The 26,147-nt window shown below is 36.2% G+C and overlaps 7 protein-coding genes across 9 annotated transcripts in view; 4 read left to right on the top strand and 3 right to left on the bottom strand.

The window, feature by feature from the left end:
- Window positions 1-10,578, bottom strand: part of LOC107191797 (spectrin beta chain) — a 31,931-nt gene extending 21,353 nt beyond the window's left edge. For all 3 annotated transcript variants that reach the window (XM_015580910.1, XM_015580911.1, XM_015580912.1), the window contains exon 1: window positions 10,490-10,578. The gene's annotated coding sequence lies outside the window, so the exon portion shown is untranslated. The remainder of the gene's footprint in view (window positions 1-10,489) is intronic.
- Window positions 10,579-12,161: 1,583 nt separating this feature from the next.
- Window positions 12,162-15,582, bottom strand: LOC107191685 (vam6/Vps39-like protein). The gene is made up of 10 exons (XM_015580784.1): window positions 15,513-15,582; window positions 15,151-15,324; window positions 14,827-15,082; window positions 14,517-14,749; window positions 14,209-14,453; window positions 13,359-14,108; window positions 12,878-13,304; window positions 12,714-12,803; window positions 12,313-12,637; window positions 12,162-12,238 (listed from the first exon to the last, which is right to left on the bottom strand). Exons 1-10 carry the CDS (start codon window positions 15,580-15,582, stop codon window positions 12,175-12,177), a joined length of 2,634 nt encoding a protein of 877 aa, XP_015436270.1. The 3' UTR covers window positions 12,162-12,174.
- A 611-nt stretch (window positions 15,583-16,193) lies between these two features.
- Window positions 16,194-16,908, top strand: LOC107191673 (active regulator of SIRT1-like). The gene is made up of 4 exons (XM_015580770.1): window positions 16,194-16,331; window positions 16,398-16,487; window positions 16,563-16,711; window positions 16,786-16,908. The coding sequence occupies exons 1-4, from the start codon at window positions 16,268-16,270 to the stop codon at window positions 16,906-16,908; spliced, it is 426 nt and encodes a 141-aa protein (XP_015436256.1). The 5' UTR covers window positions 16,194-16,267.
- A 14-nt stretch (window positions 16,909-16,922) lies between these two features.
- Window positions 16,923-17,398, top strand: LOC107191672 (dolichol phosphate-mannose biosynthesis regulatory protein). The gene has a single exon (XM_015580769.1). It carries the CDS (start codon window positions 17,034-17,036, stop codon window positions 17,292-17,294), a length of 261 nt encoding a protein of 86 aa, XP_015436255.1. The 5' UTR covers window positions 16,923-17,033; the 3' UTR covers window positions 17,295-17,398.
- Window positions 17,374-18,167, top strand: LOC107191671 (nicotinamide riboside kinase 1). The gene is made up of 2 exons (XM_015580768.1): window positions 17,374-17,411; window positions 17,498-18,167. The coding sequence occupies exon 2, from the start codon at window positions 17,521-17,523 to the stop codon at window positions 18,109-18,111; it is 591 nt and encodes a 196-aa protein (XP_015436254.1). The 5' UTR covers window positions 17,374-17,411; window positions 17,498-17,520; the 3' UTR covers window positions 18,112-18,167.
- A 704-nt stretch (window positions 18,168-18,871) lies between these two features.
- On the bottom strand, window positions 18,872-20,997 carry LOC107191655 (COP9 signalosome complex subunit 3). Its single transcript, XM_015580747.1, has 4 exons — window positions 20,850-20,997; window positions 20,211-20,471; window positions 19,409-20,133; window positions 18,872-19,326 (listed from the first exon to the last, which is right to left on the bottom strand). Exons 1-4 carry the CDS (start codon window positions 20,902-20,904, stop codon window positions 19,030-19,032), a joined length of 1,338 nt encoding a protein of 445 aa, XP_015436233.1. The 5' UTR covers window positions 20,905-20,997; the 3' UTR covers window positions 18,872-19,029.
- Window positions 20,998-21,693: 696 nt separating this feature from the next.
- LOC107191760 (IQ and AAA domain-containing protein 1) lies at window positions 21,694-24,840 on the top strand. The gene is made up of 10 exons (XM_015580862.1): window positions 21,694-22,197; window positions 22,275-22,485; window positions 22,564-22,841; window positions 22,904-23,213; window positions 23,281-23,565; window positions 23,664-23,908; window positions 23,980-24,267; window positions 24,357-24,463; window positions 24,513-24,652; window positions 24,728-24,840. The coding sequence occupies exons 1-10, from the start codon at window positions 21,694-21,696 to the stop codon at window positions 24,838-24,840; spliced, it is 2,481 nt and encodes an 826-aa protein (XP_015436348.1).
- Window positions 24,841-26,147: the final 1,307 nt, after the last annotated feature.

Here is a 26,147-nt window from a genome sequence, read left to right as displayed (position 1 = left end):
TAACACAATACAAAAAATGAAAATAAATCATTTATTTAAGCAGATTTTCAGGTAACAGAGTGGAAAAGAAATTGAGCAATCGCAAACTTTATGGAGAAGCTCGCGATTGATTCGTTTTTTAAATGACCTGTTACGTTACGGCAAATGCAGCGATTGTACCAAAATATTGATATTTGAATTGAAAAGTGTATCGATATTCGAAATATCAATATTTGAATTGAAAGGTGTATTCAAAATATCGATACTATATCGCCCATCAATACATTGGGGATACGTTATCTGCTACTAACTGAAATCTATGGAATACATCTTCGCGGTGAACCTGTTGCAACTGCATTCGTTATTACTTAATTTTTCACAAAGGAACCTGGAAATCTTCGCGGTAGTCTAGACTTTTCTATGAACAAGCTGTTCCAGAATTCATAGGATTCCGAACGCGGACAGGAAGCATCTGTTCCCACGTCCCAGGTGGAGGGGAAGGGACAAAGAGCATCTTGTTTTGCATTTCGTTGCTTACCAGTGACTGGAATAAACCGTACATTGTTTCCTTGCTTACGAATAGGCTTCGTGGTTTGGAGTAACAGCCGACGCGCTCCCATTACTTCTGGATCAGCCTGTACAACTTCCTTACAGCAAGTCCGAGGAGATCCTGCCCGGTTAATTCAAGTTCAACGGAAAGCGCACGCCACGACCAGAGTCCAGTCCAGCCATCTCTCTCTGCCCGATTACATCGTGTCGTTCACTTTGTGATTCATTTCACCCCGCCCACACACGGTGCAAAGGCACATGTAATCTTCCCCCACTCTTTCGGTACTCTCCGGTTTCTCTCTCCCTCCCTGGCAATTCTCATTAAGTATGTCGCTGCTTACCGTGTAATTGCCCCTAATTCACGGTAAGTGTCTGCCAGACACTTGAAAAATTTCATTCATTCTCCTCCTCGGTGCTTTCATCTTCGAACTGTTCTTCCCCATCGAGCCTTCTCAAAGGAACGTTCTTCTGGCGAAACACACCTGTCTGTGATCGTAGGAAACGTGCAACACCATTCTCGAGTGTCTGTACCCGATATATCGCCAGGTTGGTATATAATAGCGGTCGGAACAACACTATAGTCTTCCAGAGGTGCGAGAAAAATTGAAGGACAAGTCGGGTATATACTCGATGATCAACGGGGGCCCACGATACATCGATAACTCACGTGTACGCGTGAAATTCGAAAGTACTCGAGGAGGGGGAGACATCCGTGACCCCGTTGAATCCTACTCCTCTACGGCAAAGGTTAACCCTTTAACGGTGTTTGACGAGTATACTTGTCATGAGGAAATGACCACTTTTTGGGTACCGACGAGTATAGTCGTGTAAAAACATCAAATAACCTTCTGCTTCCGAATTGAAATTTTCGTAAAAATTGAAAAATATATTTCTTTCGTTCGAATAAAGGAATCAAATATTGTAAGGTTTCCATGTATGTATGTGAACTTCGTCTATTTCCGAATTTTTTAAATTTGTATTAAAATATGTTATATTAAGGAATTTCGAGGGCGAGTGAAATGATTGGTTCTCTTTCAATTAATCTAACTATTTCCTATTTCGTTATGATTTAATTTAAATTTACTCGTTTGGGTAAATTCGATCCAAGCCACTATTCAATCAACCGTTGTTTACAAACTATCTGTTAAATTAAGTCGCAAAAACATCTGAGATGAACTTCGGACATTGTCGATTATATTTTCATGGTTAAATAAAAATTCTTCAAAGAATAAAAAAAACAAGATTCTAAGTGTTTTAATATACCTGAAATCACCTGAATAATGTTCCATCAGCTGAACAAATTTTCGATCCAACAACTAGCAACAGAATAATCTAAGCTGATCATGTTTCGTGGTCCACCCTGTATACACCCGGTTTCCCAGACCGATTTTTCATCCGTCGAGTAGGTATCGGTGTCGCCCTTACGCGGCTCGCTGGGTCTGGCGTAGGTATAATATCCTATTCTTTTTCGTCTACGTGGAGGTAGTGGCGGCCAGCGAAATGTCACCGTCAAGGAACGACGCCCGTATCCACTTACTGCGGTTTTCCTTGAGTTTTTGCTAGGTTACCCGCGCGAGTCCGCGCCGCCGCCGAGAGTGGACGTGCCGAGTTACACCGTTTCTGGTCGAAGAGGGCTGGAGGTTTAGGTCCACGTCGAGCAGTACAACTAGGATGTGTCTCCGTGGGGTTTGGTAACAGGTTATTACGAGATCAGATATTAACAGCGAAAAGACTGTAATATCAGTCAGTTTAAGACTCTAGCACCTCGGATGTACCGAGCAGTTTGCTCGGTCCTCCCTCCGATTCTCAAGAAACTTGACGAAATCGTCCCAGAGATGGGCAAACTTATTATCCAGATAAAAAGTTTCGAATAACGAATAAAAGATAAAAAAAAAAAGTATTTCGTTATTTTTAATTGTTTAAACGTGGAAATATTCAATTTGTATAATAAAATAGTACTTCTTTATGAATGAATCGACATTTGTCGAACAATTATTTAATCTTATTAATTGTTTAAAGCTCAAGACGACACGACTATGTATTATTCGGTTAACATTTAAGATTCCGAGTAAATGTTACACCAGCCATAAGAATAAAATTCATTTCATATGTGGGAAATTATTATTGATAAAGTAATTCTTAAAAGTGTGGTCAAAAAAATCGTAAGACAATGGGTCCCCAACTTTTTGGCTAGTCAGTAAAGTTCAATGTCCATGACCTTTTTCTTCTTTTTTCCGGTACCGTTCCCAATTACGATGCAAGTCCAGGGTAACAGAGAACGGCCTGGACCGGAAACGAACGGCGATGAAGAGGAATTCCGAGGGACACAAGGTGTAACGAACTGCTGGCGCCCACACCCGCCACCGTTGCTGTTCTGTCGCCAGTTTTAGGGGGTTAATCTGCTGGTTTAATCGGTTCACCAGGCATGTTTAGCCGTGCACTTAAGGTTCCTGGGTCTCTATATATGAACCTAAGTTCGTGTCCCTTACAAAAGAAGACCACAGGGTCCTCCTAGACGGTATAGAAGGCCGCAACGGGGCGAAGGTAAGATGAACTCGCCGCGGAACAGAGCACACACACACACATATACAGAGCGCGTCAGGCTATTGATTTTCCGCAGGAGTCACCGTGGCGCCAATGCTCGCGGTGTATAGGTGTATATCGCACAGTGGAGACAGGGTGGCCTCGCTCGAAATGGCCCTAATCGCGTCGTGAAGTATAATTCCTCTTTCATGAAAATCAACGATCGTTTAACTCTTAATCGACTGAAATGGGGAAAAAAAAAATTATTCCAAAACAGAGCGAGTCTTTGATATTTATTCGCTTCCGGGTGTTGAATACCGTGAGACTGGTAAACGGGAGAAATTTCATGATATGGTGAGAAGCTTCTTGATAATATACAGGATGGACCACGATACGTGATCAGTTTAGATTATTCTAGTGCTAGCTGTTCGATCGAACATTTTTCTGCAAGCTTAACCTTCAATGCTCGCGTCATAAATAGAACCAAGCAGTCGTATTGCAGGTGATGGACACCAGCTTGAACATCGTTTTAATTAAGGTAAATGGAATTTTTTTAATGTTTCTTGGGTTTCGAAGAAGAAAAAATATTTGTTACGATGCTTGCTGAATTCGTCTCAGTATCCACTGAAAGAGGAGCATAAAAAGATTATAGATTTATCTATAAAAAACTGAAGGTGACCTTGAAAACTCTGGGGAAAAAAGGGTTGACACAAAATTTGGTACAATAATCTTAAAGCTCTCTTTGAATCATGTTATATTAGCCAATAAAATTTTGATCGAACAGTTGACAGAAGAATTTTGTGGTCCACCCTGTATGACTTTTATTGTGAAACATTTTCGAACGGATCACCCGGTATACATACTCGGTACCTGCTGACAATCCCTGAGGGGCCCTTGACCACCCCTCGCTGGTATTCCAAGCAGTACACCTTCTGGCAATTGTGGCGAATATAAAGGACTCTTTTTTTTTAAAAAAAAAAAAAAAGAAACTTTCATATTGTGTCTCGTGAGGGGTAGTAGCTTACAGAGAGATTTATTCTGAACTAATTTTTTAGAGTGAGGTATTCATCCGACTTAGTATAACAATTCACCCAGAGACAATAGTAGAATTAAGTCCATCCACGTTTAAATGATCCTAGAGTAGGCACAAGATTCAGTAAAGATAAAGAAATAAGTGTGCTACTCTGTAAGTCTCTGCAATGAATCATAAAAAGGAACAGGAAGGAAGAAAAGTCTGAAGGACGTTCTGATTTTCACCGTTCCTGTCCAAAGTATGCCTTCAACATATTTTTTTCCAGTAGTGTAATACGAAGACTTAATACGTGTGTAAATGCTCAAGATTTCGAGTCTTCGTATTTATTGTAAATAAACGCCATTAACAGTTTACCGAAAAACAGAAGCCAAACATCGAGAGAGAAAAAAATATTGTGTATTTCGTTGCGTAACTTCGTTATCTTTCGGACCAAAGTGGGTATCATTGATGATGAACGGAGGCTTCCATTATCGGAGAGTACGCGTCATATCGAGGAAGACTAATCTCGATCGGATCTAAGAACAGGTGAAGTGCCTCCGATTGGATTGCATCACGAAATCACGGTAACGTATCTTTTCCTTTCTGGAGTCATTCCACGCGAAGTTGAACACTTTTTGGACTAACATTTTATCATTTACTCGTTATTCGAAACTTTTTATTCGGACAATAAATTTTTCTACCTTTGCCCTTTGTCGAATAATATTAGAAAGACGTTACACGTTCCGACGAGCCCCGTGGAGCACTTACGCGGCCGTTCAACGGCAAAACAACCCGTGTGTTTATCGATTGCATCGGGGTTTTCGCGGCGGATCTGAACAATCTGCTTCCCCGAATCCTCGCAAGTGTCCAGGTTTTTGACCTTATGGCAACGGGTAGCGCCGGACGCGAGTCCGCGAGTCATCCCCGACAAATAGACAAGCACCAGCGAGTGCCAAGAAATGTCGGGATACAAACTAATAATAATAGACCGGGTGTGAACCTTTGGACGGTTATCAAGCGTTAATGAAAACCTGCCGCCCACCACACAACCTCGAGACGGTCCTTCTTCCGCGATGATTCGAGAGATTTAAACAGGAACCCCGGTGAGTGAAGAAAACTGTGATTCGCAAGAATCATTTCCAGCCGATTGTACAAGTACGCCCCCTTTTTTGCTGTAGAGCTGCAAACAGGGTTGGACAGCAATTTTTGATCTAGTTCCGAAAAGGTCCACTCTTGAGATTTTAATGGAACTTGGTAAAATTGTCTAAAATACAGTAAATCCTCGATGAGTGTACGAAGGCTCTTCGGCAGTGATCATTAAATACTTCATAAATTAATGGCCTTATGCGACCGAAACAAATATTATTTGCTTCAGAACTCCAAGCTCTATCGCTGTGCTAAACCTCATTAAAAAGCGAGCGTTACACCTGAGGACATATTCTTGTCAGTGTCGAGGAGCGTTCGAGCACTCACGGAGGATTTACTGTACTCCCGAATGTAGATACAGTCAAAACGAAACTTTTACCAACGGGTCAGAGATGCAGCGAACTAAAAAATCGGGTCACGTAAAGATAAATCGCAGTGTGTACCCCATTCTGCTTTCTTTCTGTCTTCTTCGCAATCGAACACACAGCACACGCGACACCGACGCGATCGTCGTCGAGTCACACCCCTGTGTACACATTTTATGAAGAATAACACAGAAGGAAAATTTCGATTGGACACTTTGACACATCGGGGGTTGGAAATTTACTTTCGGATTTTTTCTTCGTACTTAGGACATTCTAGATAGAAAAGTCGTAAAGGTCTATATTTCTACAGAACGAAATAATACTTGAGCGGTTTGAGGTGATAAAAAAAGGCCATCGTCGGCACGAAGGCCGAAAAAAGAAAAGGTCGATCGACGCGCTATGGAAGTGGCGGTTCCGTGCATAGGAGCAACCACACGGCTAGTCGCACCCGGCGTATACACACACGAAGCTCTACGTCACGTCCGCATTTACGTTAATCTGCTGTCGGCCGACTTGGTTACCTCCGTCATTTACTTGGGACAACGGGTTCCACCCGTGCGTCGCGTCGGTTTGTCGCTGAATGTCCTGCTGCTGGTCACGAGTAGTAATTGGTGATACAGTATCGATAGTTTTGAAAATCTATACACTTTTCTATTCAAATATCGAGTTTCGAATATCGACACACTTTTCTATTCAAATATCGATATTTCGTATCGCTACAGTATCGATAGTTTCGAATATCGACAACCTTTTCTATTCAATTATCGATATGTCGTATCGATATTTAATGTGATGATATATTCCAGTATCGATACTTCATCCGTAAATATCGAAATTTCGATACGATCGCTGCAACGCAGCCTGTGTTATACAGAGGTCGTAAGGAAAATGGACCGATCGCAAGCTTCCATACAAAGTTTGCGATTAGTCCATTTCTTTTCCACGCTGTTACCTGAGAAATCGTCTTAGTAAATATCTGTTTAAATAAATGATTTATCTTCATTTTTGAATTATATTCTTATTTAATTACAAGTATCGATACCGATAATATCGATATTTTATAGGGGTTAGTTTTTACTGGCTATCAATACGTATCGATACCAAATATCGATACAATTCAAATGCATCACCATCGCTAGTCACGAGCCGGGATTTCTCTGAAATTCGCGTATATACCGACGGGACCGTGTGTAAGTATGTATATTAGGAACAGGAAACCCGAGACGTCTAGAACTCTGAAAAGTGAACACGAGGACACGGATGCTCTTCGAATAGTGTAATCGCTCTTTCTTCCATTTTTTTTTTCTTTTATTCTGCCGACGTATCTACGAACCTCCAGATGCCCTCCGACCGATAAGCGACATGTTCAACCGCGCATTTCTTACTAATTGACCGTTGATTGAAGTCAAGTTCCCGCGATAAATCATTGAATATTTCGGTATTGAAAGGAAGAAAGAAAAAGAGAGAGCAGAGAATTCGAACAATCTTGTTGAGCCTAATTTTATCCCTATATAAAACGAAAAGTTTCCTGTGTTATAAATACACGCACACTGGAGTGATTCATCGCGGCCGTCACGCCAACGAATGAAAAAAAAAAAATTAACAACGTTGCATTCACGGAACCGGTAATTATGAGTGCTCTCGACATACACAACATTGTTACGTGTAATTACACGAACGTGAGAGTAAAAAGACTAAAGACTGGCACAGTTTGGGAATCCGATAACGGTACGGGATTTAAATGTTAATTAATCGGCCGATAGCTGGACAACACGATAAACTTGAACTTCTGAACGGTAATTACGATATCTAGAAAAACTAGTTTCTTCCCTTGTAAAAAAGGAAAGTCGGTCTTTCCGGAAGTTGCTTGAATGATGAAATGAATTTTACCGGCAAGTCGCGGTTTTACCGAACTTGATGTAACAAATAACCACGGAGCAAGAGGAATATGTATAAAAATTTTGGAAATTGGTCCTTAATGAAATTTTCTTATTGATCATAGATTCAGTGCCAACTGACATTCTACGAACCTATACCATGTTAATAAATACAAACGTTGAATTTTTAATTATCGTTAAAAGTTTCGTGCCAATTTGTGTTTTACGAATTTTTGTTCGAAATAATTTATGAAAGTTACCAGCATCCAGTGGAAGTTGAAAAATAACTGAATACAGTTCGATGCCCATACATATTTCCATGTAGCTATAAAAGTTTTTCTGATACAATACCGTTTCCCTGTACTGCATAAAACTGCGGGTACGATAATCAGAGCAGAAAAGTTAAAAACATCCCGCTGGATAATTTTAGACGAGAGTACTGCGACATTCCCTGGGGACTGTACATTGTTTCCTGCTACAAAAACACATGAAATAATCTGGCTAATATGCAAATCTAAATTAATACGTACGTAAAAAATAACTCGATATTGCGACACAAATTCTGCGTTGAATCCTCTTTGTGTTCAAATATGCCGCCTTTAAGCTCGAATGTAAATAAGGATTCGAGGTATTCGACATACATACATAATCCCTGGCATGTAAATACGATTGAACGTCACAATGTAACCTTTTAAAAGCTGTTTTCCCCGTTTCTAGCCAAGGCCCTAAATCCCGCTGTGCGTAGAATGTATTAATATTAAGCATATGGACGAGTAAACACCACCAACGGTTTACGATAAGTCCTCCCAGTGTCGTGATGCACAGTCAAAAATAATAGTACATATAACGAACGTGAGATAAGGACTGAAATAACAAATAACTTCAAATATTGGGCTCGGCAGCTTGACATAAAGCGAGAATCTTATCGCTTCTAGGGAAATCTTCGTCCGTAACGTTGCCGACACTGTGCAAAACAACTACACTGGGTGGGCTACGTTCCTTGACAATTAAAAAATTCAAATTCCATTGTCGTTAATTTTGCTGGTACGAACAACGATACAGAATTATTTTGCTGTCTAGTTGTTCGCCATTATATTTCAAATAAGAGACTAATGAGCAAAGCTAAAAATGTATTACATGCACAGGTTTTTTCTTCCACGTATTGCACGCAATTGTACTTTCATGACCGGAAGTAGTTCCGGGGGCACAGGATCGGGACAGCCAGATGTCACCGAAAACGCGATCCGGAAGAAACGATCGCGGTCACGACACTAATTTATTAATTTATGCCGAAGAGACGCGCACACGCCCAAGCCCGGCAACGGTGACGTAACTGTAAACACACAACACACTACGAGAAACGAAGGAAATTGCTTGATCGAAGAAAGCTTTATTAAACGATCCTCGCCCCCCATTCTTCTTCCTATGCTAATAATATCACACATTCAACGATTTAACGTGTTTTACTAACGTCCCTTGTTATATAGACTTCCCTCGCACAGTGTACACCTGAATTCTAATTTTCTATTTATCTAGTACCGTGATAGAGAACGATTAGTCTATCGAACACCATCGTTTTAACGTTCCATATTTCTATAATGGCGAACGTCAAAATGCCGCAGAATGATCTATAAATAAAGGCTTTTTCATCGTAATACACGATGGGTGAAGAACTAATAACGCTTCTATGCATTGATAAAGTAACGGTTTTAACGGATACTATACGCTCTATGTACCAGTTTATGACAGTTCACGAGCCATCCAAAGGTTTTCAATAATGACTCAGCAGCGAATTCGGTACCGTGACGAGGATCGCTTGCACCGATCAACCTATGGCAATTTAGAACGTCACCAATTAATGAACTGCGCAGCGTTTAAATTGTTATTTACAATAACGACATTATTAGGGTAATAGGTACAAACACGTAACTTTAGCGTATGGAATAGAAGGCAAGGTACAGCAACAGATACGCTGTTATTAAATCTAACCTTGTAATTGAAACCAACTGAAATTAATTAACACAGCGTATAGGTGTGCAGTAGCCCTTGACAAACATCGTACCTGGCGTCAGATAAATATAAATAAAGATTATCCTACGCCTGTGGAGCGCGGATATTTTTGTAAATACTGTGCCTAGTGACATTGTGACCGTCTAAAAAAAAACTGATGCACTCAAGACATTGTATCAATCAAAATAAACGACCCGCAATCGATTAGATTGTTTCTTGCAATACTGTTCCCGAGAAGCAAGTTATCAACGTGAGAACACAGTGAAATTCTAAGAGGTAAGGTACGGTTATATCAATAAGCGATGATGTCCATAAATCATAAGATACGTGATCTTCACTGAATTCCTTTTTACCGCGTTGTATTTGCAGAGAATTTTCAGGTCAACGATAAAAGAAACGCCCGGTGTACAGTTTGTAGCTACGATCGTCACAATGCCTGACAGGTTTGCAGTGGGGAAACGGAATTAGGTCACAACAGATAGGGCGTCCTGACAGGTGAACAAAACCATTCATGGAACACCATGTAGCGGAAATTAAAGCGCTATAAATGACTGCGTAGCCGTGCCATCGGTGTTTGCGTTCACGATCTTATTCCGGAAGAAAATTCGGATGATCGAACGAAACGCGTGCGAAGCGGACGTGCCGATGGTTACGCAAAGAAATTACGATCGTCGGCGAGGTAATACGAAAAAGGTCAGTTTATTTGATCGTACAGTGGGCAGGTTCGTCGCTATATAGAATCGATGCCGCGTTGGGTAGGTGGCAACTGTTCAGACGTAACGACTGACTGATAAATGACAAACGGTGCCGTTCGATCGTTCGAATACGAACATCGTTCGGTCGCTGTCATACAAGCACACACAAATGGAAACTACGTGACGATTCAAAGCGGAGAGAGAAATCGGGGAAGCTAAAGGCGGCACACGCCATTTTTATCTCCCGAGTCTCACCCGTCACGAGACAGCCGAACGGAAAACGTAAGAACGATCACGTTTTCGAAATGAAACTGAACGAGACCTTCCACTTACCTTCTCGTGAGGATTCCCCGCGACACCGTTTTATCCCAGTACTCGCATAAAAACCCGTTCAAGTACACCAAAAACCACCGATAACGATCCACACGAACCCATCCACTCAGCCGACCGGCGCGCAACTGACTGAGCGCATACGGCGTCGACCTACGCCAGCGTAGCTAGTCCCAGTCGTTGCCCACCAATAGAAAACACGCGTGACATTATGAATACCTGCAACGCAACCCACGGTTGGTATGATATTTTCAATTCAAGTATTTAAAAAAAAACGCTTCACTCCCGATACATTATTTACAAAAGGTGTCAGTGAACTGATGGTACACTCAAATACGTAGACCCTACGTCAGAAAAACTTAGAAATGTCGATTAACATGCTGCTTCTCGAAAAACTGAAATATGACAATAATTCATCGAGCATGCTTATCAATACAGCTGATTATTATACTTTGGATTGTTTCATTTACATATAGGGGATAGAACTGAGTAAAATAGAATTGTAATAAGGATTAAGACAGATTTTTTCAGAGTTCGATCGATAATAGGAAAGTTTTAAACTGAAATGTAAATTTGTCATTAGAAATTATTATAAATCAGTTTATTAAATGGTAATTTGCATAAATTTCCGTAGTCTAGCCGTTATGTTTTAGATTCTTAAGAAAACTTGAATGCAGATTGATGCTACGAATTACGTGCATACTTTATTGGTCTTTTTAGAAGTATATAACATAGTTACCTCTCACGCATTAGACACATAGGACATTAATAAGAATAGAGATAGGTAATGAATTTTATAAAAAATTTATTTAAAAACATAGTGTATACTTGTCAGCTAGAATTTACTATTTAAGAAGCAGTATTCGTATGCAACATCTTAATGCGTACATATATACAATAGTTTAATCATTATTGATAGTAAGAACAGTTTAATATGCGAATCAAGAAAACTTGAATCAAAGAAATCAATTCGTTCCATTTAGAAATTTAAATAAAATGATTGTATTACTTTTGTATCACTAGTGTACCTGCCTTACGACAGCCGGCGTAGGAATACAAGATATGACATCACTAGTCCCGTTTACCCATATTCTGGACCGGGCACGCCCCAACCTCCCTGTTACACATTATTGCGAAAACAAAAAATCAACTAAATTACATCGAAACAATGCACATACCTTACATGCTCTAAAATGAGAATAAGCATGGATAACAAATCGATATACAAAATAATAGAAAAGACGCATGCACCGACGCGTATTATAGTCTTCTTTACTATAGTATCAACTGACGTTAGGAAAATGTCTTTATTGCACGCATTTTTTTTTAATTTTAGGACACATTTTTTTTATTATAATTTGGTTTGAAATTTATAAACTATATTACAAATAATAATTTAAAAAGAATATATGTATGTACATACTCGCGTGCGTATTAAATGAAACACCGTTCAAAGCATCTCTCGCTATTTTCCTTTAAAATCTTCTATTTTCATCTGAAAAATATGAAAGTCCAAATGACATGTTTAACTGCATAATAAGGTTAAATACAAGCTTAAATATAGATCACAGTGAAACGAAGGCGAATGGAAAATGTGTACATTTATATACATAACATAAGAAATACATCGCAGTGCACATTTTACAATGTTTAATATAAATAAATTTAATTTATTGCTCTCTCCCTCTCTATCCTTTACGATCTTGACACGAGTAATGTACAATGTCGCCGTTCGGATACCTGGCGAACGCACTGTAAAAAATAATTTGTATTATTCATTTAATTTCAACATAAAGATCCCTAAATACAAAAGCATAAGTATGAACCTCTCATTCATAAATCTCTTCTTGCATACTGGGCATATGTTAAATTCTGTCATAAGGACGCTCTGCGACTCATAATGCATACGTTGTTCTTGCACTTGCAAATGTTCAGCATAAAGCAAACCCTTCAAAACCTGTATCCGTCTCCTAGTGTTCAATTTCTCCTGCAAACTGACTTCCAAGAAGTGCTTTATTCTACCTATAGGAACTGTATCGGGCAGGACTTCTAAAGCTTTCAACGGATTTATTTTTGCCGCATGTTTTTCGAGTAACTTAAGTGCCATTTCCAAATCCGGTTGCGCTGTTCGTTGAATCTCTGGATTGCATCCTGAAAAAATATAATTTTTACTAATTTATCAAACGAATAATTGCATTGTAATTTTTATCTGTCATCAAAACTGTACCAGTATCAGGCTTCAGTAACTGTTGTATCAATATCATATAAACCTCTTCTATACCGTCAGATGGTTTTTGTTTATCTGCATTCTCCTGATCTTGAAGTAACAAAAGAACAATCGTACAAAGTTGCATATATGTAAGTGTTCCTGGTGTACAAATTCATACCTACTTTGATATTTGGTGTATACATTATGACAATAATCAATCGCCTTTGGTATGTCATTAAGAACATTAATATATATTGATATGGCTTGTTGATGACGTCCGAGTCGTCCAAGAATAATTGCACGTTCTTCGAACAAATTATCAAATGGAAACTGCAGTAATATTGTTTCTGGAGTGTAATGTGCTGATTTCTCCAAAAACTGTTGTAATTTCTGTCTAATATGCTGCGCTGCTTCTTTCTCAGCCGGTGTAGCGTTGTCGCTCATTGCTGCTAAATATTTCTCTTTATACTGATGTATTAAAGCATTATGGTACAGCGGATTGGTATCTTCCCAAATATGTACCACGTGTTCTGTATATGTTATAACTAGATCTTTGTGGCAACGAAGAAGATAATCCAATACTTTTGGTCTTGGTAATTGTTCAACTGCCTGCAATTATGAATGTTACTATATCTCACTACATGTAACTGTTGTAAATACTACCTGTATATCTTCCATAAATATTCGAAGTCCTTGCTCTGGATCCTCGTTCAAGACCCATCCGGCAAATTTCAAAATTAAATCCATATGATCTTTACCAAGATGTTGCAAGTACTGTATTGTTCTTTCAGTACCCCTCAGACTAGGATCGTTTTCTTTCGCGTGTTTCTCGAGAAGTTCTAACGCTTTTCTATGTTGCCCTTTAGTCTCGTATAATATAATGAGCTCAGGATACTTTTGATGCATTAACAATGTTTTCTCTGCCTCCGCTAGGTGACAATGATTTAATCTAAGCAACGGTGCTACCAATGCATCAGTGGTCTGTAAATAACATTTTAAAAGAGTTGTGTCAATAATTTTTAAAAGCTGCTCGATAGCTACTGTTGTCATATTTTTTTCTCCATCAACCACAGCTTTTTCTTTGCTGTTATCCTTCTCTTTTGACTTTGTGTCACTCACTAATTTATCTCTAACATTCGTAAGAAAAACTATTAACGCACGTAAGCCGTTTTCTAAGTCACGATCTTGTAGTGCAGGCAAACTTGGTGTTGGTTCATTAAGTTTTGAACTATTACTCGACGGGGTAACTAAATCAGGGAATAATGTGATTACTTCGTACGGATCTGTCCCCAACTTTAAAAACAAGTCCATCGCCTCTTGAAATCTTTTGTTAGCGAAAAGATGATGCGCGTATAACGTTTGTATTTTGTACGTTTGTTTAATTTTTTCTTCTTCAGTTATGTCTGATAAACTCTGAAATAGTATGATAAAATAGTTTAGTCATTATGATCTATTTACAAGAAACTTGCGTTAAGCATTAAAAATTAACATAATAAAAATGCTGTTTACGTACAGTTAATTTCAGTACCAGCTGAAATTGCTTTTGTTCAAGTAGTGTTCTAATTTTAAATGTTACATCAACTGCTCTCACAGACCAAATATGACTGATTGAAGCTACAAAAAACTTTCCCTGCTTACATCTACATATGAGTCTAGCTTTGTTCATGTCCTTTATTGTTTGAATGTGTACACAGTCCTCTATAGTGTATACTTCTAATCTGTCATGCACAATTCCTAGTAGGTAAGGATCATCCCAAGCTGAAAGAATTCAACCTATATGACACTAAAATACAATATTTTAAATTATACAAATTTTCATACCTATTGCACTTGGTGTATCTGACCACTTTACTGAATTATGTTGAATTAATTCACCCTTTGTGTCCATGATAAATGACTGAGAATCTTTTCCCAATAGGAATGAAGCATCAGACAATTTTGTAATACTTGGTTCAGGTGACTTTCCAGTTGGAAATAATTCTTTAGGTTTTCCATTTAAGTCCAATATTGTGTATGATAGACCACGAAAACCCAAAATCAGTGAGTCTCCACACCTGCATTACAGTTAATGCATATTGTATTATATTACAGAAATGGATGAGTCCTTCTGTAGTATAAAGATAATATATACCAAGACAAGTCACGTGGTATATCTGGTATAGTTAATTCAAAATCATTGAATTCCTCAAATTTCTTTCCCTTCCAAGTATATAACTGTAGCTTACGTTTTACAGCAACACATAAATATACATCTGTTGCTTTTTCGCCAAGTAAATTCTGAATTGATTGTACGTTTAAGCAAAATATGGTAGCACCACGTGTTTTTGGCAACTGAGAAATTTGTTGAAAATTTGGAGAATTTAAATCATGTATACAAACAATATTATCTGCAAGAGCAAAGTATTAATGAAAAACTTCGTCAAGCGTCTAAGAAAGAGAATAAAAACAAAAATACCTGTTAAGATTATCAGTAAATTATATTCTGGAACAACATCAATTTGTGTGATGCGTTTTTTGTTAAAATTCTTACTGTGTCGCAGTATTTCTAACTTATGACTTTCGTCTGTTACAGAAGGAACATTATACATAAGAAGATGACCCTCTCTTGTACCAATTAACAAATTGTCATCTGAAATGCATTGATAACATGCATGCATTTTTCTTTAAACACATCAACACAACAATACATATTTCATTCGATAGCTAATAATTTCTTCTACATTCATGTATATTCCATTGAATAAATAATCAATTACGATTTAAATTATCCTTTAAATTGATTAAAAACTTTTAGTACAAAGGTTATACATCACCTACCATATGCAGCCATAGATTCTATTTGAACAGAAATATTTAATACTGATGTTTTTTCGTAAGCGTCATGCATTTTGACGTTCCTAATAATTTCTTTACAAATTTCGAGTGTTGAATTAACTCCCTTCAGATTAATAACCACCCACTGTTGTCCAGTTGTCAACAGTACAATTTGACAATCAACTTAAACTGTGTTCGAAGAAACTATAAAATATCATATCTTTTGTTTCTATGTATTTCAAATATGTTGATAAAATTTGTAAAAAGTATACTTTTATATGAGACGTATATTTTTATTTATGAATTTCTCATTTATTGTTGTTAAAACTCTGTGAAATAATTTTATAACATATATGTTCCTAATAGGTCGTTGTTGTTATTGTGTAGATTCTATATACATACACTGTAGGTGTTTATTAGAATGTGAACCTAGTAAAAATATAAATAATTAATTAACACTGTACGTTCTTTAAAAAAAAAGGAATATGCATATCTAAATTATATAGTATAAATAGGATTTGTATATAACAAATTATAGTAAAACGATCCTAATTTTAGGACGAGTTAAAACTTATCATATGAGACTCATAAGCCCACGAGTCCACGAGACGTCTGCAATGCATGTATAGGTGGCGTTTGATCAATTTTTCGTATACATACTTTCTGATACTTTCTCGAAGCACGTTGTATGCTTGTATGTAGCATGTTGTCTCTTATTTTCTGTAAGTACATGTCATGCGAATTAATGTTTTATAAAAATGTCAAACTCACTTGTACGCAAAGGACTTGAACTACTTGGTTACGAGAAAAATATAAAGCAGGGTTTGTATATTAATTATACATGTTATACATATGGGTTCATAAGGTACATAAATTGTTACTTTGCAGAGAAAAAGAAAAGGAAACATATAAAATATAAAGGTACTTTAGATCTCATCCCAACAAAGCATAGGATATTATCAAAAAACGACAAAACAGGTATAAATGTTATTCTACCTAACAAAAGTTATGCTTTAGAATATTTAACAATTTATAAATTATTCATGTCTCTAGATCTTGGCACAGTTCTTGGAAGATCCAGTAAAGTGACTATTTATGAAACTAAAAAACGATTAGCAGCACAAGAGGATCCAACCAATGAAAATGTGCAAAGACTGTTAATGCTCAGTAGTAATCATATTGATTCAAATACTACAGACAAGGTATTAATTATTTACTTTTGGGTACATAGATTAATTCCCATTAGAAATTACATTATTCGGCAATTTACTTGTAGCTTTTGAATCGAGCAGTAAAAAAGAGATATATTCCAAAGAAAGAGAAACCTAAAGAACCTGAAGTTACTGCATTTACAGAAGAAGATTTCAAGATGTTTGAACAAGAATATGTAGACCAATAACTTTCAACATTAATCTTAAATTTCATAAATCAGAGAAATTATTAATTGTACAGACACACATATGTATAATGACTATTTCTTGTGGTGTACAAAAAACTCCTTGTATTATTAAGTGAAGTCTTAAAATGTTTAATAGCGACAGTGAGAGAGGTAAAGTGATATTATTAGTGACAATTATTTTATTTCTGTATTATACTATATGGGTGATTGGTTTACCATTTATTGATGATAGCAAAATACAATCACTTTTTGGCTCCCAGGACCTAGCTCTAATGGTACCGGCAATTGCAGGCTTGTGTTTCATTGGTGGATTAATACTGTTCACAGTTTATAATGTGAAACCATATTTCTCTTATGACAAATTAAAGAAAGTTCATGAATCATAGATTTTATATAAAACAACATCAATAAAAATCTCACACAGTAGTTGTCAGTAGGATATACCAACACACTTTATGCATACCTCTTATCTTGAATAAATAGGCAACAAGTTTGAAGAACAGGTGACTTACATAACTATATGTACATTACATCACTTCTGACCAATGTAGTAAACTATAGGTTAATTTAGATTTGTATACCACACAAGAGTCTGATTGCAAGAAACGAAAAATGACTTCAATGAAATGGATTGTACTTGGTATTTCTGGTGCGACATGTAGTGGAAAAACTTCCTTAGTGAACCGTCTTCAGACGGAATTGAAAAATTCTGTTGTTATACATCAAGACCACTATTTCTTACCAGTAGATGATCCTCGGCACACAAAAATACCGGAACTGAATCATATGAATTGGGAGATCATAACCAGCGTAGATATGGATAAAATGCGATCGGATGTTTTAAAATTACTTGAAACTTCATCTGACGGTAATAATTCTACAGAGACGAACGACGTCAAGGTTTTAATATTAGATGGTTTCTTGCTTTTCCAATGCAAGCTGATTTCAAACTTATGCGATAAGAAATATTTCTTAACGTTAACGAAAGAACAATGTTGGGAAAGAAGGAAGGATAGATGTTATGATCCACCAGATGTACCTGGATATTTTGAGAAGGTCGTATGGCCAGAGTATTTGAAACAAAAAAACGAATTATTAAAAGACAAAGATTTATATAAACATATAACATTCGTGGATGGATCAAAGAGCAAAGAAGAAGTATTTCAAATGGTTTTCGCGGATATAAAGAAATTATTATCTTAAGATTTTTATCATGTCATTATTGCAGATAAAAAAGCACTTAAAACTAAAAATAAATATACACTGTGAGCTGGATCTGGGTATTTATCTACTATTCAGTGAAGACAAAGTAATGTTATAAACATTAGCTATACATTCCAGGTTGCTCAGTACAAGATGCAATTAAAGTCATAAAGTATTCCTTGTAATCATATAGATTATTTATCTTAGATGTTCCTGTGCTGAGTTTCTGGATAAAACAATTACAACAGAATCTTGTGTATTAAATTTATACATTAATAGATCAATTTTGGTTTTATTGCAAAAAGTGTACTTCACTTACCTGGCACAACTGCGCATTGAGCATTTTTTTCATGAATCGTATTTTAGTTTGTGACCATAACTTCTACTTTTGTGACAAACGTGTATATGTACATGTTACTGTTGCATTACTAGCGGTGAACTTGACTTTATGAACCTCTTTGAGAATGTTATTGTACGAATTGATGTAGCATGCTTAATCTTTATGATAGAAACGCGAGAATTTTAACTAAGTATTACAATATTCTAACTATACCACGTAGATTCTTCCTTTTTTTTACATTTGCAAAGCCTGCTTTAGATGCTAAAGTTAAAAGTAGTTATATAAGACTTAAGAAATAAAGTATATTTGAGTTGGTAACTCGGTCATAGACACGTAGAACTTATAATTTCTCAGCCTTCAGAGTTTCTGAGATTCAATAAAAGTGTGAATTATAAAAGGACGTTTTACGACTTTCCGTTGTTTTCCTCAGTTTCAATACTAACTGATTTTCATCGTATTTTTCGGTGTACATAATCATCGAAAACAGGCTTCTAAACGTTCGACTCTTGATTTTCAACAAGATATTTTCATTTGTTTTCCGTTTTTTAATAAAGATAACGCACAATGACGCGCATATGTTACATAGAATAGGCGTTATGTTTGGATTGACCTTGCACATTTGTCACATTTGTTGGTGCAGGTCCAGCTGTCTGATCATCTTGTTCATTTTGCCCACAGGCTTTTCGAACATATTGTGGTGTGAGGACAACTTCTTCTTCCATTTCAAGTACTCGCTTATCTAACTCCATACATGCTGCCATTTCCTTCTCTAACTTTACCAGCATTTGTGGCGAATTGTACTTTTCTGGATCATCATGAAACACTACCATTCCATCCTTTTGATTGATTGTTGCAAAAATCTCACCATCCTCGATCTAGAGAGTACAAGCATATATCATCAATTTGTACATTGTGCATGTATTATATCATATTTAAATAAGATATGCATGTGTATACCATGTTCAAGATGTACTTTTCTGCATCAGTAGGCCCTGATAGCTGAACTCTGCTTGCCACATCACTTAAACTAAGTGTCAAAAAGGTCTTCGTCAACCTTTGTATATTCTTTTTGTACAAAAAACTGAGTACTTGTTTCACAAGTCCCATATTATGATCTCTTGTAAAAAGGTGTTGATATTTGTTAATAATTTTTTGAACTTCTTCACAGCTGTTCATCTGATAAGCTGTGGCCAACTCTTGGTACTGCTGACTTAGTGGTTTCACATACCTATTAACCACTTGACTTGTGTACCTAGGTAAGTTTAAGACTTTCCCATGCATTATTAAAGAGACCAGAATGTACTTCTTGTAAGCCTCTAACATAATGTAACTAACTGCCATGGCAGGTGTTGTTACGCACACCTCGAAAAAGTATAAGGCTCTGTTATAATTTTTCAGTGCTGTATATATTATTCCACCATAATAATAGTAAAGCAAAAAATGTTCAGAATTGAACTGTCCTCCTTCTTGACCAATACCGGTGATGTCTATATCAAGAAACTCTAGTGCTGGTTTGAAACATTTGGATAGAAGACATAGTTGGCATAGGTCAGCATGTATCGAAGTTAGCTGGCTATCAAACAATTGTATCTTACGTATTGCACGGCATAATAAATCAATACCACGCAAAGGTATTTCCAAGTGAACTAATTTTGCAGTAAACAGATGACATAGTTCTGCATCTACAAAATAATGTAAATAATAGTGTTTGCAGAGAAAAATTTTTATATTTTGAAATGTAAAGTAAATGAAAACTTACATGTATCAGGAGCAAATCTAACTTGTTCTCCATTACAACCAATGATAAATTCCTGAATCTGATCAAATAATGGTTTATAAGCATCAGCAGTGTTTACACCATTAGGATTAGGCACTGAGAACTTTACACACAACACTACCAAAATACCTAATGAATGTTGTTGTAGATCTAACGTTTCCAGAACATTATCTAGGTGCTGTCCATTTTCCATTAAAACATCTACATTTTTAATCATTATTTCACATAGCTCTCGAAAATTACCTGCAAAATATGAATATCTTATAACAATATAATAACATTTAAACCGATAAACATGTATACTTCTATACATTCAAGTTAAGTCACTGTAAATATTGAAGATCATTTTCTACATAAACTATTTGTATTTCAATTAGTGTTTCTTAAATATTGACAAAATCATATGGAAATTATTGCCCTGACCCAATATTTCAAATTTAGCCATCAACATAAAGGTCATTTAACATCGCCAAGGATAAACATGATCAACCTGCGCTTTTCTTTTGCGAGTCGAAGAAGCTAGTTTGAAACAATCCAAACATTCCTATCAAGAATCGCCTGGGATTTTTCTCAGAGGTTATGTTCGAGAGAATACACGGAATGTCTGAGCAACTGTCGTACCTTGTTTCGAAAGTGTCTGCACATTATTTACAAACTGCTCCAATGCCGACGCCATTACTGCGAATACTTTCTTCTCATCACCACCTTTGGTCGGTGGTGAGCCGTATTTACAGGAATTATTTTCGTGAACGAACGATCACCCAGGATGACGTTTTGAAACAGGCAACAGGAACGCTCCGAAGCATGTTACGAGAATAGCCGGTTGCATCGAACTCCCTCTTGCATGCTGCGATCAACGCGCGATTTCAATTTACTTCCAATTTGAATCTAATACCTGCCTCTTTCCTATGAATTCTATTGTTACACAAAAGCGACGATAATGACTTATAAAATGCTTCGAGTGTACATTCAACGTACGGTGTTAGCTCTAACTCGTGCACCAAGAATATCTTTGTTCCTATGTTGTTGATACGAAAAACGTTGATGGGATTTTTTTTAATTCGAGAAAGTAGGAAAATTAAGATAGATATAAGCATTTTGCGATTTGCATATAGCCGAACAGTAATAAGTTCTGAACTCAGTTTTCAATATTTACATAAGATAGATACGTAAATGCATACTATAATATGACATTTGGATCGAATTTATCCTTCACTTTAAATTTATATTATTATGCAGAGTGCATCAATCATAGTCAAAGAAGATTTTTATGAAATAATATTTATCATTAATCACCTGGCTACGTACTATGTGGTTGCTAAGGTATTAACGATTTCTAACAATTCTGAAAACAAACAGAATCTGCGATTCTTCCCATTGTAGCCCACCATATTAACGAACAAGTATCTATCTCTATACAATGATTAACACTTAGTTAACATACTTCTTGAAAAAAAATTTAATAATGTCAAGCGTGACGTATGACGAGCTTTGGAAAAACACACAAGCTACTTTGGATGAATTAATTCAAACGGACACAAACTTACAGAACGCAAAACCGCAAAAAGATCGCAAAAAAGCTCATAATCTGGTCTCCGAGTTGTACGTAAAGTATATCATTATAACTAACAACCTTGAATCATGTTATGATCAAGTAATACAACCGCAAAAGCGAATATTAATCAAACAGCTGCTAGACTCCTGCCTTGGCAGAATTTTGGAATTGAAACATGAGCTAGTCGAAATTGATCTATCGGAATACAGTTACTTCGATGACATTTTAATAAGGCTTGGTGTCACTCCGCAAGAAATCGAAATTCAGTTACCTAGATATTTTAGACGTGAACGTCTGAAAGAAATTGAGGAAAGACGAAGCTTCATAGAAAGTACTTTGAGGTCTATTGGCGCGTTAGACGAAGTAATCTTGCCAAAACAACTGACTGAATCGGAGGCTATCAGACTTATACAGGTGTTAATTTTAATAAGAATATATACAATTGATATAATGAAATAATTATATCGAGTATTATTTAATCTTACTTGTAGGCACATGAACGCGCAAGACAGGGACGGTTGAGGTTTCAATTTATGAAGGAAATTCGTAAAATGAAAGCAAGATCGACGATCAAACCGGAAACGGAAGTACAGAATGACGTGCGCAAAAAAACAGCTGCGATGAGGATTCAAAAAGTGTGGAGGGGATATGTTACTAGGAGGAAAATTCGAAAAAGATGTCTTGATGAAATGCTGCTGATTGGTAATAATTCTTTATACCCTAGATGTGTGTATAAAAGAAGGATTGATGATTGAAGTTCATTCATGTATATTTACAAAGGGATGCTTCAACCAAGTCAAGAAATTACTGAAACTACTAGACAAGCTGAAAAAGTTAGGCAAGAGAGATATCAAAAGCAAATTAAATACCAAGAATTGTATGAAAATTTAATCACTGAAATTAAAGAACGGATCCGCAAAGAAAAGAGTGCTATAATGGAGGAAAATATCAGAAGTGAAATTCGAAATTGGATAAACACGTACTTCCAACAAACAGGAAAGATTCCAGATTTGCCATCTGCTGAGAGCGGTGGATCCAGAATCATATTTAGTAGGCAGGTAAAGTTAATAGCTAGAATACTGCTGTGTATATAATTTTCTCATCATATTTCTCTATTTAGGGAACTGAAAGTACCATAAGCAAATCTACAGCAGTATCATCAAAAGAGTCTAAAAAATCTAAGAAATCAAAAACAAAGAAAGACAGCGAGACTGAGCAATCAGAAGAAGAGACAGAGCAAGGCTTTAAGTCTATACCTTCTAACTTTTTATCAGAATTAGTACATTGTAATCAGGAATATCAGGAAATATGGAAAAATAAAGATGAGTCTATGAATGCTGCACAATTGCCATATGTGAATATAATAGAAAATGATAAAACTAAAGAAGTTGAGCATGAAGTTAGAGCTACTGTAGATCAAGCATTGAGGGGTAATGTTTTATATGCATTGTAAATTAACAGCACAGCAATCATGCTTAATATTTCAAATGAACATAGGTGACATAGAAGCTCTCCAAAATGCATTGGACAGAGATAGAGGATTTAAAGGTAAACGTTCTAAGAAAGCACAGAAACGAATTCGTCGTAGTGGAAAGAAGAATAAGAAAAGAAAAGAAAAGGATTTGACTCCTGACAGAACAACAGAATCATTATTTGAAGAATTGTTAACACAGGGCATCATTAAGCTTCATAGAGAAATTTCACTCAGTGATTTCAAAGGGGAAAAATCTTTTACCAATAATAGTTTAAGAGAAAATGGAAAAGATCCTTTGCCAACAATTGGTTAAGTATTTCATGTCAAGTCGGAAAAATACTTTGTCTATCACTTTATTCTATTCTGATTTCTATTTTTACCTTCTGTAAATTAATTATTTTCATAGGGGATATAAGGCAATTAATAGCTGAATACTGCATAATTCCTATGGGAAACAGTAGTCTTAGAGAACTTACACCTTTAGTAAGATCAATTTTAATAGCTGGACCGCATGGAAGTGGAAAGAAAATGCTAGTAAATGCAATTTGTACAGAGCTTGGTGCTACATTATTTGACATTACACCAGCCAATATTGCTGGGAAATATCCTGGAAAATCAGGATTAATTATGCTTATCCACTTAGTATCAAAGGTACTGTTGTTCTCTATTATTCTGGTACATAACATTAAATATCCATGTTACATTTCCTTCTCTATATTAAGGTATCACGTTTATTACAACCGTCAGTAATATTTATGGATGGAGCTGAAAAACCATTCACTAAGAAAGTTCCAAAATCAGATAAGACTGATCCAAAACGTTTGAAGAAGGATCTCCCTAAGTTAGTAAAAAACATTACAAATGAAGACAGAGTGATTCTTATTGGAACATCACACTCTCCATGGGATGGAGATCAAAAACTTTTATATCAAACATATGATAAAGTCATATATATTCCTAAACCAGATTATGGGAGTATGTCTCTTGTATGGAAAGATCTGCTAAACAAAGTCAGGTTCCATTTACTAATCAAGTTATGATGTACACCAATGTTTAACATAAAAATGTTATACATTTCTTTCTTCCTTTATATTTATAGTATTCCGGAATTAACAGACAATTTGATACATCCGCGATGACTAGAATTTCTGATGGTTTTACTATAGGAACTGTACTAACATCCATTAACGAGGTATCAAAATTATAGCGATAATATCTTCGTTAGCTATAAAGTTAAAGTTTTTTCATACTGCAGTATTTATTACATTGAACTACAGGTAATGACGACAAAACGAATGGTGCAATTAAGAACTCACCCTTTAACACATGTCGAATTAATAAATTCGCTAAGCACAAAGGATCCTATTTACAGAGAAGAAGAAGATGCGTTTATAGGTGGTATACTGATAATAAATAATGTTAATAATGACAATGAATCATAACGTTCATTTCCTTTTTTTTTCTTTACAGCATGGCTCGTAAAAACCCCAATATATCGTAAAAAACAGCGTGTGCACGAATTGGAATTGCAAAAATCAGAGGAAGCGAACGAGAAGCAAAAGAGAAAAGGAAAAAAGACATAAATAAATTTTGGTAATGTAACTGATAAGACATCGACGTTCTTTTGTATAATCTGTAACATTAATTTCATTTCATATACCCACTGTATCGATCGTTTTGATCATACATTTACATTATTTTCTTGTCAAAGGAGTAAGCATGTATCGTGTACAGAGATAAGTAAATTGCATAGCTCTCTCGAAGTTTGCACAAATTGTAATAACCGGTAAGAAATTGACGTAAGCATATTGTTAGTCCGGCAGCAAACAAATGTAACTTGACCGACTAGCACCAAAGGGCACCGAATACTGATTACTATTTAAGAACATTTTATGATTCTCGGAATTTGAGACTGAACCGAGAAAAAAAAAGTTATCGTAATATCGCTTGCCGTGTCTCAATATGCTCGTACCATCGTTTAAGAGTTTTCGCGTGGAAATGAATGTAAAATCAATTTACGTAAGTAAAAGTAAACACGGTAACGTGACGACTGTTCACGTTCGATCAATGTTCCTCAAATTGTGGAAAATTGTCTTCTGCTGAAACGAAAAGGCAGTTCACGGATCGCGTGAGACAGGTCAAATCAGAAGAATCCTAAGCTCCTGTTATCGCTGTTACCACGTGCGCTAATGATAATACACATACATAAACAAAAAGATATGTTTTTCCGTTCCAACGATGATATATACCTTTTTATCACAATACTTTTCGTACATATTAGTTTCATTCATGCTCATTCAATTATTTATTCTTAGGTAACATTATGAATACATAAAACGATTTGTTTTAATTTTATTGTTAACTTTTCGCACGACATCGATATTTCGTCATAGCGATTAAGGGTATACGCTTCGTCTAGTGATCATCGATCGATAAGATACTTCCAATTCAGTTTTAACAGCAACTTTGCGTTAATTCATAAATTAAAGCAATTACGTCAATTCAATGACTTCTCTGTGAAATTTTTGCAGTTGTGTTTAATGAATTTGCAACAAAAAACAACATGAGTCATATTTGAACTTGACCGACAAAATATTGGTTCTTAAATTATATAATAATAACGCAATCTGCTTTATTTCTTTTGTACGTTTACCGCCTTGTTTCCACAGTTCATTTGGTAAATTTTAAAGAAGTTTAGCAGTACGTTTTCATCTCTTTATTTTTATGAAACCCTCAATTAAGGAAATATGTAGCAATTAGAGGAAGAGACAGATCACAACAGATAATGTCTTCAGTAACGTGAATTCGAGTTAGGGCTGGTACAATTGCAATTCGGCCCGTTTTTATTCATGAACCCAGCTTTGTAAAAGAGATAAGTAGGATGCCTCCG

The sequence above is a fragment of the Dufourea novaeangliae genome, unplaced genomic scaffold (genome assembly GCF_001272555.1).
Source record: "Dufourea novaeangliae isolate 0120121106 unplaced genomic scaffold, ASM127255v1 scaffold228, whole genome shotgun sequence".
NCBI classification, from domain to species: domain Eukaryota; kingdom Metazoa; phylum Arthropoda; class Insecta; order Hymenoptera; family Halictidae; genus Dufourea; species Dufourea novaeangliae.
The sequence above is the reverse complement of the archived record's forward strand: the minus strand, read 5'-3'. Positions and strand labels throughout refer to the sequence as shown.

What these genes read in the sequence shown, in the direction of transcription:
- LOC107191685 (XM_015580784.1), bottom strand. Translation starts at nt 15,582, where the DNA reads ATGCATGACGCTTACGAAAAAACATCAGTATTAAATATTTCTGTTCAA. An exon ending in AGATACACCAAGTGCAATAG is followed by an intron (nt 14,454 to 14,516) that starts GTATGAAAATTT and finishes GAATTCTTTCAG; the next exon opens with CTTGGGATGATCCTTACCTA. An exon ending in TGTATACACCAAATATCAAA is followed by an intron (nt 12,804 to 12,877) that starts GTAGGTATGAAT and finishes TGTTACTTCAAG; the next exon opens with ATCAGGAGAATGCAGATAAA.
- LOC107191673 (XM_015580770.1), top strand. Translation starts at nt 16,268, where the DNA reads ATGTCAAACTCACTTGTACGCAAAGGACTTGAACTACTTGGTTACGAG. An exon ending in CGAGAAAAATATAAAGCAGG is followed by an intron (nt 16,332 to 16,397) that starts GTTTGTATATTA and finishes GTTACTTTGCAG; the next exon opens with AGAAAAAGAAAAGGAAACAT. An exon ending in ATTCAAATACTACAGACAAG is followed by an intron (nt 16,712 to 16,785) that starts GTATTAATTATT and finishes ATTTACTTGTAG; the next exon opens with CTTTTGAATCGAGCAGTAAA.
- LOC107191672 (XM_015580769.1), top strand. Translation starts at nt 17,034, where the DNA reads ATGTTTAATAGCGACAGTGAGAGAGGTAAAGTGATATTATTAGTGACA.
- LOC107191671 (XM_015580768.1), top strand. Translation starts at nt 17,521, where the DNA reads ATGACTTCAATGAAATGGATTGTACTTGGTATTTCTGGTGCGACATGT.
- LOC107191655 (XM_015580747.1), bottom strand. Translation starts at nt 20,904, where the DNA reads ATGGCGTCGGCATTGGAGCAGTTTGTAAATAATGTGCAGACACTTTCG. An exon ending in TAGATTTGCTCCTGATACAT is followed by an intron (nt 20,134 to 20,210) that starts GTAAGTTTTCAT and finishes ATTATTTTGTAG; the next exon opens with ATGCAGAACTATGTCATCTG. An exon ending in AAAAGTACATCTTGAACATG is followed by an intron (nt 19,327 to 19,408) that starts GTATACACATGC and finishes TGTACTCTCTAG; the next exon opens with ATCGAGGATGGTGAGATTTT.
- LOC107191760 (XM_015580862.1), top strand. Translation starts at nt 21,694, where the DNA reads ATGTCAAGCGTGACGTATGACGAGCTTTGGAAAAACACACAAGCTACT. An exon ending in AGGCTATCAGACTTATACAG is followed by an intron (nt 22,198 to 22,274) that starts GTGTTAATTTTA and finishes TCTTACTTGTAG; the next exon opens with GCACATGAACGCGCAAGACA. An exon ending in AACGAGGTATCAAAATTATA is followed by an intron (nt 24,464 to 24,512) that starts GCGATAATATCT and finishes TTCATACTGCAG; the next exon opens with TATTTATTACATTGAACTAC.